Source organism: Dermacentor andersoni, chromosome 10 (assembly GCF_023375885.2).
Source record: "Dermacentor andersoni chromosome 10, qqDerAnde1_hic_scaffold, whole genome shotgun sequence".
NCBI classification, from domain to species: domain Eukaryota; kingdom Metazoa; phylum Arthropoda; class Arachnida; order Ixodida; family Ixodidae; genus Dermacentor; species Dermacentor andersoni.
This window is the reverse complement of record NC_092823.1, coordinates 53,953,705-53,971,667: the sequence shown is the minus strand read 5'-3', so window position 1 is coordinate 53,971,667 and position 17,963 is coordinate 53,953,705. Positions and strand designations below refer to the sequence as shown.

General features: G+C 45.3%; 1 protein-coding gene across 1 annotated transcript in view; it reads right to left on the bottom strand.

Annotated features, from left to right (window-relative positions):
* Positions 1-1,636: 1,636 nt before the first annotated feature.
* The window catches only part of LOC126543431 (potassium voltage-gated channel subfamily KQT member 1-like), a 167,078-nt gene continuing 150,751 nt past the window's right edge, over positions 1,637-17,963 (bottom strand). Inside the window, exons 9-12 of the mRNA XM_055077972.2 lie at positions 5,764-5,874; positions 5,319-5,414; positions 4,482-4,595; positions 1,637-2,041 (exon numbers count right to left, since the gene is read on the bottom strand). Coding sequence (XP_054933947.2) covers positions 1,853-2,041; positions 4,482-4,595; positions 5,319-5,414; positions 5,764-5,874 — 510 coding nt within the window. The 3' untranslated portion in view covers positions 1,637-1,852. The remainder of the gene's footprint in view (positions 2,042-4,481; positions 4,596-5,318; positions 5,415-5,763; positions 5,875-17,963) is intronic.

The window sequence follows — 17,963 nt, the reverse complement described above, 5'->3', positions numbered from 1 at the left end:
TTTTTTTCTTTTGACTATATTTGTCGTTGATTTAAGACAAACAGTGTCATACGACTGCGTTGGCTTTGGGGAGGATGCGAAGCACTTGTCTCCTAGGGCTGTATTGGCGTTGAACAATGTTGCAACAGTACCTCAATTTGGGCGGGTTGCTTCATCTCGGCAGTGTTCACAAAAAGTGCTAAAAGTGAAGACGAAAGGAACATCGCATGCTGCTTTCTTTCGTGAAGCGAAAGGAATATTGTCGCATATTGTCTCAGCAGCCCAACACCACTGAGCCACTGAGCAACCACGGCGGGTTTCTTGCATTTTGGTCGGCTACTTTTTCAGATACAGTCGCGCGGAACTGGAGATGCAAACACGGGACGCGTGTTTAAAAGTACTCCAAGGCTGCACGGCAGTGGCCGCATAAGAAAACTTGGTGCAATAAATGCGAGTAATTGCGAGGGTGTTTAATTCTCTATTTATTCGGACGTCGGAGCCGCCGTGCAATCTTGAGGCCCCTTCGGACACGGGCATCGTGTTGCAGCTCGCATTGCGCGCGACTCTGCATTTGACACGTGCCGCGCAAAGCTTACTCGACCGCTTGGTTAAGTGGCCTGTCAAAAATGGCTGTGGCTTAGCTAAGGTTAAGCCCAGGATGCGAAGCATACTAGCCTTTATTTTAGTTGTTGAACCACTGTTTAGCCTGGTGAACTGCTGTTGCTTGGCTATATTTGGTTCGGCTAGACGAAGAAACAACTCATGCGTTACTCTGCTTCGCCTTCAAGAGTGGAACGCGACAGCGTTCCCGTCGACCCGCCAAGGGGTGTAAGACAATGGGCTACGGCGCAGCGACTACGCGCCGCGCATTGGACGCGGTGAGCGTCGAGCAACGCAGCGTTCGGCGCGGCAACGAAATGTGCGCCTGAGCAAGCGACGCACGCCTGAGCCTTAGAAACAGCTCGTTTCTAAGGCAACACCGCATTAACTAGAGGCGCTTTTGTACCGCTTTGAAGCATCGTACTCGTGGCTCAGTGGTAGCGTCTCCGTCTCACACTCCGGAGACCCTGATTCGATTCCCACCCAGCCCATCTTGCAAGAGTTGAGCCAAAGCCACCTAGCAACAAGCGCAGCTGCTTATATACCGCCGCGACGCCGCGAGCGACGGCGCGAGTTGGAGCCCCGTTTCTCCTCTGTCGTGACGTCACGGTGTCACGTGGTGAGCCTTGAAGGCGACGCCACGAGCGACGGCGCGAGTTGGAGCCCCGTTTCTCCTTTGTCGTGACGTCACGGTGTCAAGTGGTATGGCATGGGGTCAAAGGTCATTGAAGGCGACACCGCCGCGCCTGAGGAGCTGGGTTGAGCTCTAGTAATATGCTTCGCTTAAAAACTCAAGAGACGGTACGTGCCGGTAGTAAGCTGTTATCTTCGTGAAACAGAGAGATGTTCTTTTTCATTGAGAACAAAAGGGCAATGAGATATTATGCAAGCTAAAAAATGAAACCTCCGCTGTTTATGAATTCGAAAAACTGAACTTCTAAACTTTCTCTGAATTTATTGGCAAAGGCAAGTCTATACAACGACCTAATAATGACTCATTGGCTATGCTGTCTTACTGTAGAGAACGAGGTCGCGGGTTCGATTGGCTACCGTGACAACGAAATTTCAAGGGGGGCGAAATGCAAGAAAGAAAAAACGCTCATGTATTTAGATTTAAATGCACGTCAAAGAGCTGCAAGTCGTCGACATAAATTCGCAGTCCTCCGCAACACCATCTCTCATAGCCCGCGTGCCTGCTTTATAACGTTAATCCATATAAATCAATAAACCATTCAAATCAAACAATGAATCAATGTTTCTTACTTCGATACATTTATGCATCGATCAAAGAACTTGACTCTTTGAGAAAATAGCGCAACAGTGTCCACTCGCCTAGTTTGGCGCTGTCCTCGGCCTGCGAGTCGCCTTCCGTCTCGTTGGCGGCCGTGTTAGCCGAGTAGTTGGACACGTCGATCTTTTGCTTGGACTTGCGTCGCCGCAGCACGCTCGCCCTCTTGGCCACCTGCGGACACAAGTGAGAGAGAGACACGAGCGAAACGTGGCGTTAGCCCAAAAATGGAGGGGAGGGGGACCGGAAAAGGTTTCGAAAATCAACGCATGCGACTTTGGCAGCCGATTTTGGCTAAAGCACACCCCCGGAACGCAAGTAAACTGGCCCCTTTTTCATTCCTTAGTTGCACTTCTCTATATTTATGACGACCTTTTGAGTGATTGACGTAAGTTTCAGTGTTCCATATAACTCGGCGTTGTGAAACTACTGATATAGCCTGTGTGTTGACCACAGTCTTTGTTCCACGATATGCTTGATACGTTACAGATCTTAAAGGACCAGTCGCTTTAAAATTATGCATCACATGCAATGTGGCACTCGGCTTTAGCAATGGTGTGGTGAGCAGGCAAGACAAAACGGCACGTCTCGACAAGAGACGCGCAGCGTGATTCGGTTACGATTGTGCGCCGCAACAATCTGGCCGTTCGCCGAAAAAAAAAAAAGACGCTACACAGCGCCACCGCCGACTACAGACGATGCAAACTGTCAGACGCCAGAAAACTCTTTCGTGACAGCATGTGTATGTCAAAACGCTAGACGGGCTTCCGCGGCGAAGACGTCCTACAACTCCTTCGCGCGAGAGAACGCGGTCTTTGCACCGGTGCCTTTGTGTCGTCGAAGAAAGTCCGGCCGCCGACCACTGCGAAAACGAATGAAATGGCCAAAGAACGCTATTCGCTTTAAAAACGCGCTGATAGGGTTGTTAACCTGTCGACCTTTCTTCTTTTTGGAAGCAACGTGCTTTCCCGATACAAGCCTGCAGTGTGAAGTTACCGCGAACACGCTCATCAACGTCGTGTCCATGAACTTAATGAGCGAAAGGTTACTTTTATTGTAGTTATTTTATTTTAATATACTGCAGGCTGGTAACTGATACAAGGAGGAAATGTCAGACAAGATAATGAATATACCGGCAAATCAAACACTATACAGCAATAATTTAAGCTAGTTATATTAAGCGATGGAAGAGGCTCTTGGCGCTGTGCTCGGAGCCTTCATTTTGTTTCAGTGTTGCCTATTTTTTCTTGGTGCAAGTTTGCTCCATAAAGAGTTAGATACTTAGCTCATAGCTCTGTCAGCGTTCAATTCTTTGTCATCATTATACAACGTGACAATGTCGATAGTGCTGGTGGAAGCAATACAAAATTATGTCGGAGAGCTCCTAAAAGATCTATAAAAAGGCTCACACGGATGTTCAGAGACACTTATGGCGCTATCTGGACGAGGACATAGAACACAATGGCAGAACGGGCGCCAATCCTCCAAGTAAGTTTATTGAGAACAATAAATAGCTATTTAAGCATAGCCAAGTCACGTAATCACAATCAACACGCTGCAAACAGAATAACCAAGACAAAGTACTAATGCTCAGTGATAAGCGTCGCGTATTTATCAAATGACTCGCACAGAGATCTGCCCAGAAAAACCTGTTCCTTACCGAGAAGGGATAAAGACGGGATGCTGACACAGGCATCACCCCTTCGCTTGACGTAATAAGCACTTATTACTTTCGTCTATGTCCTAGCTTTAACTCAATTTGTAAACTTCATCTGAGGGAACTTCGGGTAAGATCCGCATTTCTTACAACGTGTGGCCATTATGCAGCCAAAACCATTCTTGACATTAAGTTGGTGCTGTCACGTCCAATTAGTAAAACACCGACCGGTCTACCTGATGCAATATTTCTGACTGCTAAGTGGGATGATACACACTACCCCTGACATACACTCCGCAAACGTGGTTGCGGGTTTTGTTTCACAAACCTTCTTTTTCTTGTGGCTCATGATAGCACAAATGTTGGACAGTTTGCATGGTGCTGACATTACAAAGCCAACATAATGTTGAAAGGCCAGCTTCGTAATCTTATGCGACAGTGCGTGAATGTACGGAACCACCTGCACAGGCAATAAATTCTTCGCGTGTTTCTTCAATGGCACTTTCGATGCATGTGGCGCCTGCTTCAAACTTCCTTCACAAATCTTGGAAATGAATGATGAAGGGCATCTAGCTTGGCGGATGCGGAATCTGTGTCCTCGTCTAGTTCGCTCCATATACTTTTTTTTTTTGCATTTACACCACACATAACTGGGCCAACCGTCTAGCTGTGGGAGGCCCAGCTGACGAGCCTGAGCCCTAAAAACCAGCATTGTCTGGTGAGCAGGGCCAAGCTTTCGGCTCAGACCCGCGGCATCCTGGACTAGGGGCGCCGCCCACGTCGGATGACTCCACTGTCAGCTAATTTTTACAAATAACGTTTATTCCTCCTCCTCCTCACCGACCAAATAGCCCAAACGAAAGTTCTGCACGCGGATGTTTTCTGCAACCCTGTGTGCGCATTTACAAAAGTTTCGTTTCAACACAAGCGTGCTCCACCTACAGAACAATACGTTACCCTGCTGAGTGGTGTTCCCGAGTTGTAGCCACCATGGTTGGATTCCTTGACGTGAATCCTCCAAGTGGCTTCGCACCGGGAAGTTTTCTCCGCTGCGTAGCACCTCCACAGGCACTGCACAGAAGCAGCACATTGAGTTAGAGAGAGCCACGATTGCGTTATTTCATAAGAAAGAAGGATAGATCTCCTCATTGAAACCCGCTGAGGTGGCGTAGTGGCTTTGGTGGTGCACTGCTAAGCCCGCGGCTGTGGGTATCAAATCCCGGCCACGGTGACCGCATTTCGATGGGGGCGAAATGCAAGAACACCCGTGTACCGTCCATTGGGTGCACGTTGAAGAACCCCGGGTGGTCAAACTTAACCCGGAGTCCCCCACTACGGCGTGCATCATAATCATTTCATGGTTTTGGCGCGTGCAACCCCAGGATTCTTCTCTCCCGATTAAAAAGCAGAACGGCGCGTCAACTAAACTATTCGCCAACTTGCTACTCTCTTATGGAGGGGAAGGCGGAGAGAAAGACCCTAGGAGAACGAGGACCGAACAAAGTAAAAAGAAAAAAAGAAGACTAACATTACAATACAACTTGATACCTTCAGTAATGAATATTTCAGCCGGACTTGTTGTCTTAATTACATTACTGGCTTTTTATATGGTGTACATTAGAGTCCGAATGACGGATAAAGTTCCGAAAGGCAGCCAATTGATTCAAGGTAATCAAACAAGATCTGAAAGATGTTTTTTTTATATAGAACTTTGGTGTCACTGCAGTATGCATTAAATGGGTGGTATGAGTATGAGCCAACAGAGACAATTTTGCACATTGGAGTTTCATTTACCTGAATTAATGTGGCAGCCGCTGGTATTTGACGATTGAAGTGTTTCTGCCGTTGTTTCTGTTGGACCTTCAATGCGAACCCTGATCCTAGAATGCCCTGAAAAATGAAAAAGAAAGTTGAAAGGTCAGCAGAGCTACGCTCTACGCAAACATAGCGTAGCACAGCGCGTTTCCACTTTCAACTAACCACTGACAGGGTTTGATCAGAGTCTTCTGCATTCGAAGGTTCCACAAATATAGCAATGTCATCGTCCGTGCGCCAGTTCTCTTCAGGTTACGAATGAGAATTGAGTTTAGTGCGAAGCTAAACAGAAGTGATATTTATAATGATAACTGCTTCAAAATGTGAGAAATGTGTGGATCAACTCGCACTGCTATTCAAACATCAGAACCAAGAAGCACACAAAACGAAGGTATCTTATCTATGACAATATGAGAGTACTTACCGCGGGTAATGCGAAGAATGAGATTGCGAAAACAGAAAAACAGGAGGCCACAATCTTCCCCATCCAGGTTCTAGGAACAGTGTCGCCGTAGCCGATGGTTGTGACCGTTATCTGCGTAAGACGAAAAGGAACCATATTTTATCAGCATGTACAATGCATAACTACACGTTTTTGTGAGCGACAAAAGTGACAGGAACGAAGAGGCTGATTTATGCAACAAAAACAGATTTTGTAGGGCCTTCCGGGAGGCTTCCGTATGCGAAGGAAATTGCGCCATCACGTGACATAGCAGCATCTTGCCAGCTTCAAGTTGAACGTGTTGCCATTTCTAATTCGTTTTTGTCTGCTTCACGGCAGCTGAATAGCGTAGTGGACTTTCCCTACGCTTTGTCTCACCTCGGCAGCGAATTTTGACCATTATCTCGGTGGTTTTCTCGATAGTGTTTCTTGATATTGAGGAATGAATGGCCAAGCTTCTAGTCACACATGGGAAGCTCATATTTCCGCATCAGTGAAACAGTGGTGCCATCTATCTTCGATATGACAAAAGACAACGAAACACGCCACGCGGTAAGAAATGGCGCCACCGTTCTGTTGCAGAAAGATCGGCATCTTTTGACTCATGTCACCGCGGATGACACACCGCTGCCATTGCCCTAGATTGGCGTGCCTTCAGGCTTCATACACCATCATATATGCTCCCCTCGCTTATGTAATACCTTCGGATGGGTCATATCAACTGTATAAATATTCCATAGCTCGTCGACGGTTGCTACACGCGTGATGTCCCATGGTTAACGTTAATTTTAAGCTTCAGTGTCGTGTGTTACAAACCGGCATGGCTCCATCAGGAGCCATGGCTGCATCAACGGCAAAGAATGCAATGAAGTGCTCTGTAGGTTGCGCCACCAGTTAAGGCGTATGGCTGGCGATCTAGTAGCACAAACGAGCGAGGAACTCTGGGACCGCCTAGTGACTGAAACTAAGCGGATAGGTGTCCACGCGGCAATAAACATTTCAATGGCACGTACTTGTAAACTTACTTGTAACTACCTCAATTGTTCATATTACACTCATAGGCCCCAGTTTCTGCGGTAACCTACTTTTGTTCAGAAGAGAAATTGTTCAAATTTCTTAGTCAAAACATCATTAGGCCAACAGTAAAGAATTCAGCATCATTTTCTTGATCGGCCATCACAAGTGATCACTGGCGAAAGAAAAACATCATCCGGCTGAACACGAAACGAAGCTGTGAACGTTGAGGAGAGCCAATGTACTCTATGCCATTCATGCACTGTTTGGGCAGTACTTGTTTTTTATGGAGGCATGCTGGGAGGGAAGAATGACTAATGAGTGCTTTAGTCGATGATCTGAAGCGATAAAATCATTATGAGCAGGAAAGAAATTACGGCATGAAGCTATCTCTGTTACCAAGGTAAGGATTTAACTACCTATCTTGAGCGACATCGAAAGATGTCAAGAATTTGGACGCAACGGATCCGGCGAGCCCCCAAACGGCTGGTGCAAACATGAAATGAAGCACGCCCTGACCGAGAGAACAAATTAGCGGCGATTAAAAGGAACGCAGAACCGGAGGATCACGAAATGGGCCTAGAGACTAACTTCTTACTTTTTTTTCTGTATTCTTTTCAGTATGCAGTAAAGCGTTTTAAAGGCAAATGGGCTTGTATAGGTTTGTCGTCATGACAACACCTCTAGGAGCTTTATAAAAGCACCCTTTGTGGCTAGATTCTATAAAGGAAGTATGTTCGATCGAACTAAATGCAAAAAAAAAAAACGGTACATACCACGCGTATAGACACTTTGCATAATGCTAACAACCCTGTGCGCAGATTCGGTTCTTGCCATCATCGTGAAGTATAGACGCATGCGAATGCAGTGCGCTCTTGGTAAGCTTTGGCGTCGCACAAGCTCCGCTACAGGTTTCATTGAGCTTGCTATGGCGTTATGACTAACAGACAGCCTGTTGACCGCATAACACGGCCCTGCGAACGCAAACTTCGTTCCCGGCATCGGGATTGTTGGAATACCTTTGCATGTGGCCCGGCCTGCACCAAGAACGTGTCGTCGCTTAGCACTATAGTGAAAGTAGGAGCTACGACTTTGACGTAGACGGAAACCTACACGACGAAAAACCTACCCGAAAAAGAAGAAGAAAGCAAAGCAGGAAGCGTGGCATGGTGTGATAGGTTCCGGGGAAAAAATTCCACATGGTTGTCCAGCACGGTCGTAGTGTAGCCTCGTAAACACTTGAGTATTCGACCAAGCAAGCGGGTGTTGCGGTCGCTGTCCGTTGTCCGCTGTCTGTCATCGTGTTCACTGTACACATTCCTTTAAATACACTGTGTTACTGATGAATCGAAGCTTCTGCATCTGGCTTTTACGATTAGGGTGAAATACGGGCGAAGTGTCGGCTTTGCCAGACAATGGTCGAGCCGAAAGCTGAAGTCGGTGCATTAAGCGCCGTATTGAATTTTTTCAATCATGCACTTTAGCGATCAGTATGAGCTAGATCGTTTGAACCGCTTTGCCACGTACTTTGGCGTTGTAGCTCATATTGAGCGTGACTGTACATTTTCGCCGTAACAAAGTGCAGACGCACCGTTTGCCCAGCGTCACGCACTTTTAAGTCGGCATGTCTGATTCATTGAAAGAGCGCATGAAAAATGGCACAAAATACAAGTATGAACGAGGTGGAACAGGCAGTCCGCTAGTTGTGCCTGCGCGTGTCTATCCCCCTCATAGACGCGGCTGAAAACGAATGTCTCTTGTTTGCGGCCCAAGGGTGTCTGCTTTACAACTGGGTGTTGTATGCCTGAATTCATGATAAGCGTAGCTTTCCGTCACGTTCAATAAAATGTCCTCAATCTCGCGTACTAGTAACTTATAGTTTCTGGCTAAACTGGAGCTTTGCTCCCATTTTGCTCCTTTCACTTCTTTCTCCGCACTCAGCTGTTTTTGTTGACGTCGTGTTCACTCTGAGCCAACTTCTTGCATTTCTTTCGTGTCCCGCTCTATCCAGTGGAATATGTCCAGCTGCGCGAACCCAGCGTCCCAAGTTGTTCTGTACTAGGCGAGACACCAGCCAATAGCCAGGGCTCGCAATATGGGAGGCGCGGAGGCGGAGAAAGCTTAGCCTAAAATCAAATGCACCAATTTGTTCACACGAATTCGTCTCGTGCAATTCTTGATGCATGATTCGTGCTAAACAAGAGGACAAGTAATTCATTCGTACAGGAGTTTTTTGACGCAAGCACGGAGGAGCTGATTCGGAACACGTGACTTCACGCGTAGGTCTGACACTTTGCCCGATGCGCACATATTGGTATCTCTATATCTGTACAGATAACGTGTTGACAAACGTGCCTGATGCGCCGGTGCCACTCCTGCACTTTCCAAGCTAAGGAAATATTTTGATGGTACAAGATTCGGTTTCCAGTGGTGACAATGGCAACATAGGTTTGCCGGGAGCGACGGTAGTGGGATGAATCTTCGATACCAACCGAACCTGATATCGCTTGGGTACACATTTTGCCGTGATGTTGTAGTAAACCAACGCGGAAACTGCAACGTGGCAACTAAAATAAAAACAGCTCTCGAAAGTCGTAAAGATACTGACAGGCAAGAACATCCAGGAATATTATTGCTTGTTATTATATTAATCGTTTAGCCTGATTGGTAAATATTGGAGTACCGTCAGCAGTATGTGGTTGTTAATATTATGACGTCTTCTCGGCTAATATGCAAACGCGGAATACCCCAGGGATCTATGTTCGGCCCGTTTGTTTTTCTGGTATATATGAGTGATTTACCGACTATCTCATAAGATTGCAGTTTACACCACTTTATTGGCCATTACTGCTGCACAAGAAAACTGCAGTTCGAGTTAGGTTCTACTTAAAGAGAATATCCTCAGTTAGATCCGCTCCCATGCTTAACATTCTACCCGTAATCGCTTGCTTACATTATCGTATTATGGTGTTGTTTCACAGAATTCCACGCAAAATTATTCTATGCTCTTGAATAAACATTTATTTATCCCAACGTTGCGCATCCACTGCGATCAACAACCCCGAGCACGCTAGTGGTACGAAATGCATGCCCGTTCAGATTGCCGCTCACTTTCCTTTCCGTATGCTGCAGCACCGTGGTGGAATAAATTACCGACGGGTCTATAACATGATAACAGTAATTTATCTGTTACAAAACTAACCTTTGCTCTTTAATGTTTGCGTCACTCAATAAGGAGGCAATTGATTTGCAAGCACATTTTTTTCCACTCATGCGCAAATTATGTTTATACAAAAGCTGATAGTCTAGGGTTCCCTCTTACGATTCCTGCTATAATTCTGAGGTCCCGCCTTCGTACACTATCCAAAGTCTAAGTCCTTGCGCAATTAATAGATTGTGAGCTCAAAATTGTGAAGTGGGACTTGTGAACTTGAAGTAATTTCTTATAATCAAGGTTACTTATAAAACAAAGTTTTGAAATCGAAGCTTTCTTTTTATCCTATTCCTTCACTCTGGATATAAGTTAAACGCTATCGACTGCGTAGTTCCACTCTCATGTGAAATCGTTGCGCTCCCAAAACAGATAAAAATCATGTCGTTAATGTCCCATTATTGGGATGTATCAATCAAATCAGTGATAAATAGATGGTATGGAAGCTGTACAACCAAGGAATCACCGTTTTAAATCATCGTGAAGTAGTTAAATCTTGTACCATGTAGTATACTATTGCAAGCAAGAATGCAAAAGACACACATATCGAAACGTTTTCTCACAGCAAAAGTAACGGAGGCCCTCTTATATCCGGAATGAGAGCTGTAATAAACTGTAATAAAATTGTAATACAGCGAAAAATATTTTCTTGGCCTTTATGTCATCCCTATATATCGTCGTGTGGACGTGTATACTCCAGGCTTAAGTAGAATTATTATGAAAGTAGTGGTATCAACTAGAATGTCAAACACCGATTACGGATTTTAAAACTTGTATCCAGCGTTTGAACGATCTTTTAAGTGAATACGTTTGCGAATGCCTCCTCTCGCCCAAATAAAAATTAAGCACGTGTTGAGGGCACACATCGAAGAACTGACTCACCTTGCATTCGTTTGCAATACTTCTCCACGATAACTGTTCAAAACAGAGTGTACTATGTTTGCGACAGTTGGTAAAATTAAAAATATAGGTATGGTACAATAAGACGCGCACTCTAAGAAGCAAAAGAGTCAGGCAACTGTCGACGCTAAAGAAGACAAGGTCGATCTGTATGGTGTTTCGCATGCTAAATATTGATTGCATATCTCCATTCTTTCGCGTCCTGTATCTTTCTTCAAGTATGTTATTCACTCACTTCACATCTTATTCTTACGGTGTTTCACGCACTACTACATCGACCGTATCCTCTATAGCGTCGACACTTGGTGTACGCTTTCTAAAAAGACCAAGAATCCAGACGGGTTGGTCTCGGAGATAGTGTAACTATGGTGCAGTACGAATACTTTTCGGCTCTATTTGTGCTGATTGCGTCCACACCGTTAATTTTTCCTACTCTGCTACTAAATGTAGCTTATTGTCTTGGTCGTACCTACATTTTGATCTCTTTTGCAACTCGCTACGACGCCCTGGAGACACGAAAGGTTTTTTTTTCTGGAAGCGGTTGCAAGTTTGACAGGAGCCGTACAACGTAAAACAATTCCAATATGTTTTTATTCAAATCTTCTGTCGTCAAATTTGCATAACCGCTGACGCACGCACCGGGCGGTGACCTGTAGGGTTGTCTAAATAGACCAATAAAACCCTCTCCTATTTTATAGGAGGTCACTTTTGTTTGCTTTAAAAACGAATAACATTGCCTACATTGAGCGGCTTGTCTTATCTAATTGGCTGACAAGAGGTGAGGAGGACGCACAAGTGGAAAGGGATTTGATGGGGTCGAGCCACTGCACTGAAAATCGATAGCTCTGAGCCGTGCTCCCGCATGGGTTGCCGAAAATAGTGCTCGCCTTTCCTCCTTCCCCGCAAGAACCACTTCTCTCTCTCGATAACCGGATGAAGAGGGTGGTGCCGGCGTCTGCTTTCCCTTACTTAGCTTGCGGTGGCTAGTCCAAAATCGCGGCGGAATGCAACGGAGGCTTAAGAGTGACGCTAAAACGGATTCTCACCAAAGAATAGTTGGCAGAACGAGGTTGTAAACATGCCGAAAGTGCTCGAAAATGTTACATGCCTAGGCAAAAAGCTTTATTAACGCAAATAAACCCATGCTCTCCGGCAGGTGCGAGTAGGCAGAGCCTGAGCCGTCAGCGGCAGCCATCTTTTATTCCTTTCGGAACAGGGCAGCCTGCGGCTATCCAGAAGAAAACTCAGTTTTGTTCCGCATATTAATGTGTCTTTAACGCGTACACGTCTCTTTCACGTGGTGAGTTCTCGCGGTTTTGTGACGCTGCCTGCCATCCAGGTCAAGTGGCGGTCGCCCGAAAACTTTCGACCAATAGCCGAGCGCTGATGGCCAAAATTCGTTGAGTGATAAATAACTATTTTATTTTGTTCTTCCCAGTCATGCATAATCAGTGTGTACACGTCATATCAGATGGGGAGCTATCGTGGTATTCGTGCCGTCGCGTGAGAGACAGGTGAAGTGGGGATGGTTCGAAAAAGTTTTTGACCAATGGCGGAGGGCTGATTACAGAATTGGAATAGAAAAGTTTGGAATAGCTTTACGTTATAGCACCCCAGATGCGCCAAACTCGTGGGAAGTCAGCAAAGGTGACCTTGTCTTCAAGATAGTGCGCTGTAAGGGGTACATTTCTTTAATAGCTTGGCTCTTCCAGGAGCGGTTTGACGTCCTCGAGATTTCTTAGCGGAGGTCGGTATTTGGATTAAGAGGTCGGATTATCGGATTAGGTGGTCGCTATTTGTGGCACTACATTTTGCGGGTGGCGTTAACCTTACCACCTTGGCTTACTCGTGCGCGGGAGCCCACCGGTACTTCGAGTACCACATCCTCAAGAATTGCTCCGGCACACCGTGCACTGTTATGCCAGCCATACTACAAGCATTCAGTGGAATACCGAACTGTCGGGAAACGAACTGCCTAGTAAACCTCTTGCATGAAGCGCAACGACCCTAAACACGAAGAAACACTTGAAGGAACAAGTAAACCAGGTAAAGCATTAACGGCTGCGACTTACACCCGTATACTTAGATTTAGGTACATGTTAAAGAGTCGAAATTTGCGTAGCCCTCCACTACGGCGTGCCTCATCATTGAAAGTGGTTTTGGCGCACAAAACCCCATCATTTAATTTTTTTAAACAAGTGTCACTTGCAAGAATGACGGAATTATAGGATGCGAGGTATCCCGAATTAATAGGAACGAGTCACCGTTTGCCGCCCGTAAAGGTGCACTAAGCCTAGCTCACCCTCACTAACTGGCCTAAAGATATTGTCTCGCCTGACAGGCTCAAAAGTTGAAGGCATGTGAAAGTTGCGAAAATTCGGTGAAAGCGTTGGATGTATAGTTCCTGGCACTATGAATCACTTACAATACGTAGTAAATTTTTGCTGCCAAAAGCTTATTGCAGATTTCAGCTACTCCGAAAACACAAAGTCGGTGTGGAACGAATGTCTGAGTGAAGCTTTGCAGGGCCGAAACCCTTTCTGTCCAATAGTGCGCGCTTAATTTATGTGCGTCTAGCGGCACGCCAAGATATCTTGGCGAAAGATGAGTCCAGTTAATGCCTGCAAAACTGTTCTGGCCTATAGCACCACGAGTCAAGCCATAAGCCTAAGCTTTTCGAGGAGCTCATTCGTGCTCTTGACACGCTGCTGAATTTCTCTATTGTCTATATAACCTTTTCAACACTTTGCTTATCCGCACAGAAGAACGCTTGATCATCTGCGTGAGCTAGCACGTTTACCTTATTACCCACTATACTGAAGCCATGGATGCAAATCGACTGAATTACGCTTAAGCATAGCTGTTCCAGGTAAAGGGCGAAGAGCAGTGGACATCGGACCTCCTTATTTTACCGGAGAGCAAATAAAAACGGGTTCCGAGAGCTGGCTGTTAATCACTAAACGAGTAGGACAACATGTGTAACAAAACCTAACGCCTTTAAGCACAATGGAGTCAATAAATGGCGTGTTCCAGACTAGAAAATAGAGGAATGACTGACACGATCAGAAGCTTTTGCAAGGTCTGCCTTGAACATTGCAAGCTGCTCAGTGGAACCGTAACAGTATTGAAAAAGTTCAAGGGTGGTATATATGGTTGCTTGCATGGATCGACGCCGAATTTGGCATGTCTGAAGGAAACCAATGAAAATTGACAGCGCAAATTGTAATATCTTAGATAAAACTTTTGCAGAAGTTTTATAATCAACCTTTACAATGTGATTGGTCTGTAGCTTTCAACAGAACTGCGTTCTGTTCAAACCTCTAAACCTCTAATCTTCTAATAAATATACACAACAATATGGGACTCATAATTTTCCACAGATTTATAAAATTAACTTGAGAGTCAATCAGGGCTGGGTGTTTTCAATGAAGGCAGCTTACGGGACCCGAACCTTAGTTTCTTGGATCGTAAGGGTGCGACTGTGGAATGCACACTCATCATCCTGCAAAGATTTTACAATAGACACAAAACTATCTAGGACTTTCGCATCGTGATCGTCGGGAGGGGCACAAACAAACCGTTGTAATAATTTTCTAACTGTGACATTATGCCTTTAGTATTAGTTACAAGACTACCTTTGGAGAATATTTCCGGAAGTGCTTTGGAAAATAGCGTGACGTGGCTCATCAGGTAAAGCTTGACACGCTGGCTACTCAGAGTAACAAGCACTGCTGTTTCGAGATCGAACACCCGCATCTCTGCGACGCAGTGCGTCATACTTTTGTAACTGTCATTTAATATTTTCTATGTCGTCGATGTAAGTGCATGGCATTTCGCACTCCATCTCGTAAAGGTGACACAAACTTTTAAGAAGCGTTATTTTCACTCTTTCTATAAAGTGCTTTCACCTTTCCAATTTCTATATCCATTGTGTGAACCTCTTGCTTAAAGAGTTTCCAAGCAGTAAATAACGTTAAGTCGGTAGAAAAAGGAGTTCTTAGAGTTATACGAACGATAATAACAAATTCTTCATCATTTAGGAGTCCAGAGTTAAGCATCCAGAGTGCCCACTGTGGACGAAAATTTGTTACAGATCTCTTACCAATCTTTGCGATAACCATACAATGATCAGAGAATGAAACTGGGATGGTAACACAGGACACTCCTCGAGAGAGGAGTCAGTCCAGAGTTAAGCATACAGAGTGCCCGCTGTGGTCGGAAATTTGTTACAGATATCTTACCAATCTTCGTGATAGCCATACAATGATCAGAGAATGAAACTGGGATGGTAATACAGGACACTCCTCGAGAGAGGAGTCAGTCCAGAGTTAAGCATACAGAGTGCCCACTGTGGTCGGAAATTTGTTACAGATCTCTTACCGATCTTTGCGATAACCATACAACGATCAGAGAATGAAACTGGGATGGTAATACAGGACCGTCCTCGGGAGAAAAGTCAGTCCAGAGTTAAGCATCCAGAGTGCTCACTGTGGTCGGAAACTTGTTACAGATATCTTACCAATCTTCGTGATAGCCATACAATGATCAGAGAATGAAACTGGGATGGTAATACAGGACACTCCTCGAGAGAGGAGTCAGTCCAGAGTTAAGCATCCAGAGTGCTCACTGTGGTCAGAAATTTGTTACAGATCTCTTACCAATCTTTGTGATAACCATAAAATGATCAAAGAATAAAACTGGAGAGGAGTCAGTCCCGAGTTAAACATCCAGAGCGCCCACTGTGGTCGGAAATGTGTTACAGATCTCTTACCAATCTTTGTGATAACCAGACAATTACAAACTGGGATGGTGATACAGGACAGTCCTCAGGAGAGGAATCATGAAGAGGCAAATGCAATGAAGGCAGGCGTAAGAGCGTCCTTGAATACGTGTGTAAGAACAAGATCTCTGTCACGACTCGTGTATATCAGCGAGCCCTGGATTTCTTTATTACGTTATAGGAAACTTCACCACATCGGTGCCGCTGAGTGTCAATGCCGCTTCGATCCCTCGGACCACACGCACAACTGAAATCTCTCACTAATACAATGCAGTGTCCGGAGTCCACTAGGCTAGACACGGTCACATAAAAGAATTCGCTTAGCAGCGTCATCAAATGCATAGAGGTTTAATGTTCACCATGGCACATCCTGCAACAGAAAATCGCGGCATACACATCCACCTTCAATGTCCTCATGGTAACTAAATGATAAACAAAGTAGGCTCCTTTTTTCAGAAGGGGAAGCAGCCCGTGGATAAACCAACAGCATGTGAAGCGCAGACATTATACTCAGAAAGAAAAGGTCCTAAGAACCTTCCTGTTTCGTTATCACTCTCTATTTTCCTCTCCTGTAGGCGGTGAAGTCGACGTGCTTCCTAGATAAAAGTTGGTGAAGCTATGCCTGTGTCCCCAAAAACCGAAGACGCCGTACCTTCAAAGGGGCGAAGAGAAGTTGTTCGGCAGCGCCATGGTGACTTCCCATTATTTGGAGTTGATGATGTAATTGGTGGGTCCTTGAAGGCAACGGTGAGGCTATCGTAGTAGTATCGTAGTATCGTAGACATATCGTAGTAGCGTTACAAGTTCCGCTGAGGCGGGGAAACTGCCAGCGTCTATCGCCTGTCTAAACCCGCCTGTTGCTACAATCCACCACAAGCTTTCCAGCTGCGCTCACTGTTTGCCACTGTTTGTGTCCAAAGAACTGTTCTGGCTTAAGAGATCTAAGCATAGGACGTACATAGTGAAGAACTTCGTTAGAAATTTCTGGTGAATGGTGAAACAATTTTCTGTTAATCCTTCTACGACAATAGTTTACTACCCTTGAATTTCTCTGTCACAGTGATTGTTGCAGGCTGCAGGTATTGTGATGTGCATTGGCACGGTGAAATATTCTGCTTTTGCTAAGTGTAATAGCATCTGTTCCCCGGTGGCCAAATAAATCCGAGGTGCTTGACTCCGGCATTCCTGACAATCAGATTTTGGTTTTGTGACATAGCACCGTGGAATTGAATTGTGATTGCTGTTCTAGTGACAACGGATGGCAGCTTAAAGAAAACATAAGACACGCACTGCCTGAAATTTTTGCCTCAGAAAAATAATATCGCTAGAACAACCAGCACCTCATCATTAGTTTCATGCTGAAATTTTTCAAAATTAGCCGTTAGAGATCATTTTATTTTCATATTGTGGAATCTACACGTGGTTATGATTAAAGGGATACTAAAGGCGAATACTAAGTCGACGTGCACTGTTTAAACACCATTCCAGAAAGCTCGAAACGCTTGTTTAGTGCCAAGGATAGACTTAGTTTACGAGAAGATTGTATCTAATGGGTGCGAATACCTTTTTCGAAATTCAAATCTCCCACCACCCAACCGGGGGAGTTGTGACGTTGCATACGCCATTACCGCTCTGTGCTGCCGTCGGTGAGTAAAAACGGCGCCCGACGGATGGCAGCACCGAGTCAAGGCAGAGCTGGGGACTCGCCGCTGCAGATGCTTTTTGGTCAAGTGGTGTAGACCGCTCGGGCATGGAAGCTGAATTCTCTGCTACTTGCAGTTTCTGCGAATTTCGTGAGCCAGCAAAGCCCGCGAAGCACTGCGAGATCAGGAAAGTACTTCAACGCGAAAGTGCGAGCGGCGCAGAGTCGAGTGAAAACGAAACCTTTCGACCGCCCGCGTCGGTGTCAATTGTAATTTCAATGAGTTCTTTTTTCTGAGCATGAAATGGAACTGGACAAGTAGCATTTTATTTCATCTTATAATACAATAAGATGGTGGTTTTTTGCAACGGGTAGTATAGTATTAGTGGCAGAATTTAACTGAAGAGTGCTTTCGTCATCGGTCAAGTGCTTGAATGTCCCGGGGGAGTCTCTAATCATGTCCTGCATCTACCTCCATTGCTCGATTATTAAAGCTCTGTTCGCTATCATAGTGACGCCTTAGAGATTCTCGAGCCCTAATCTATCAATTTATATTGACTTTGCACTTGCCTTTAGTGTCCCTTTAGGCACTAAAGTCGCAGCCGTATATAGGGAAAAGCCCTCATTCTGCGTGA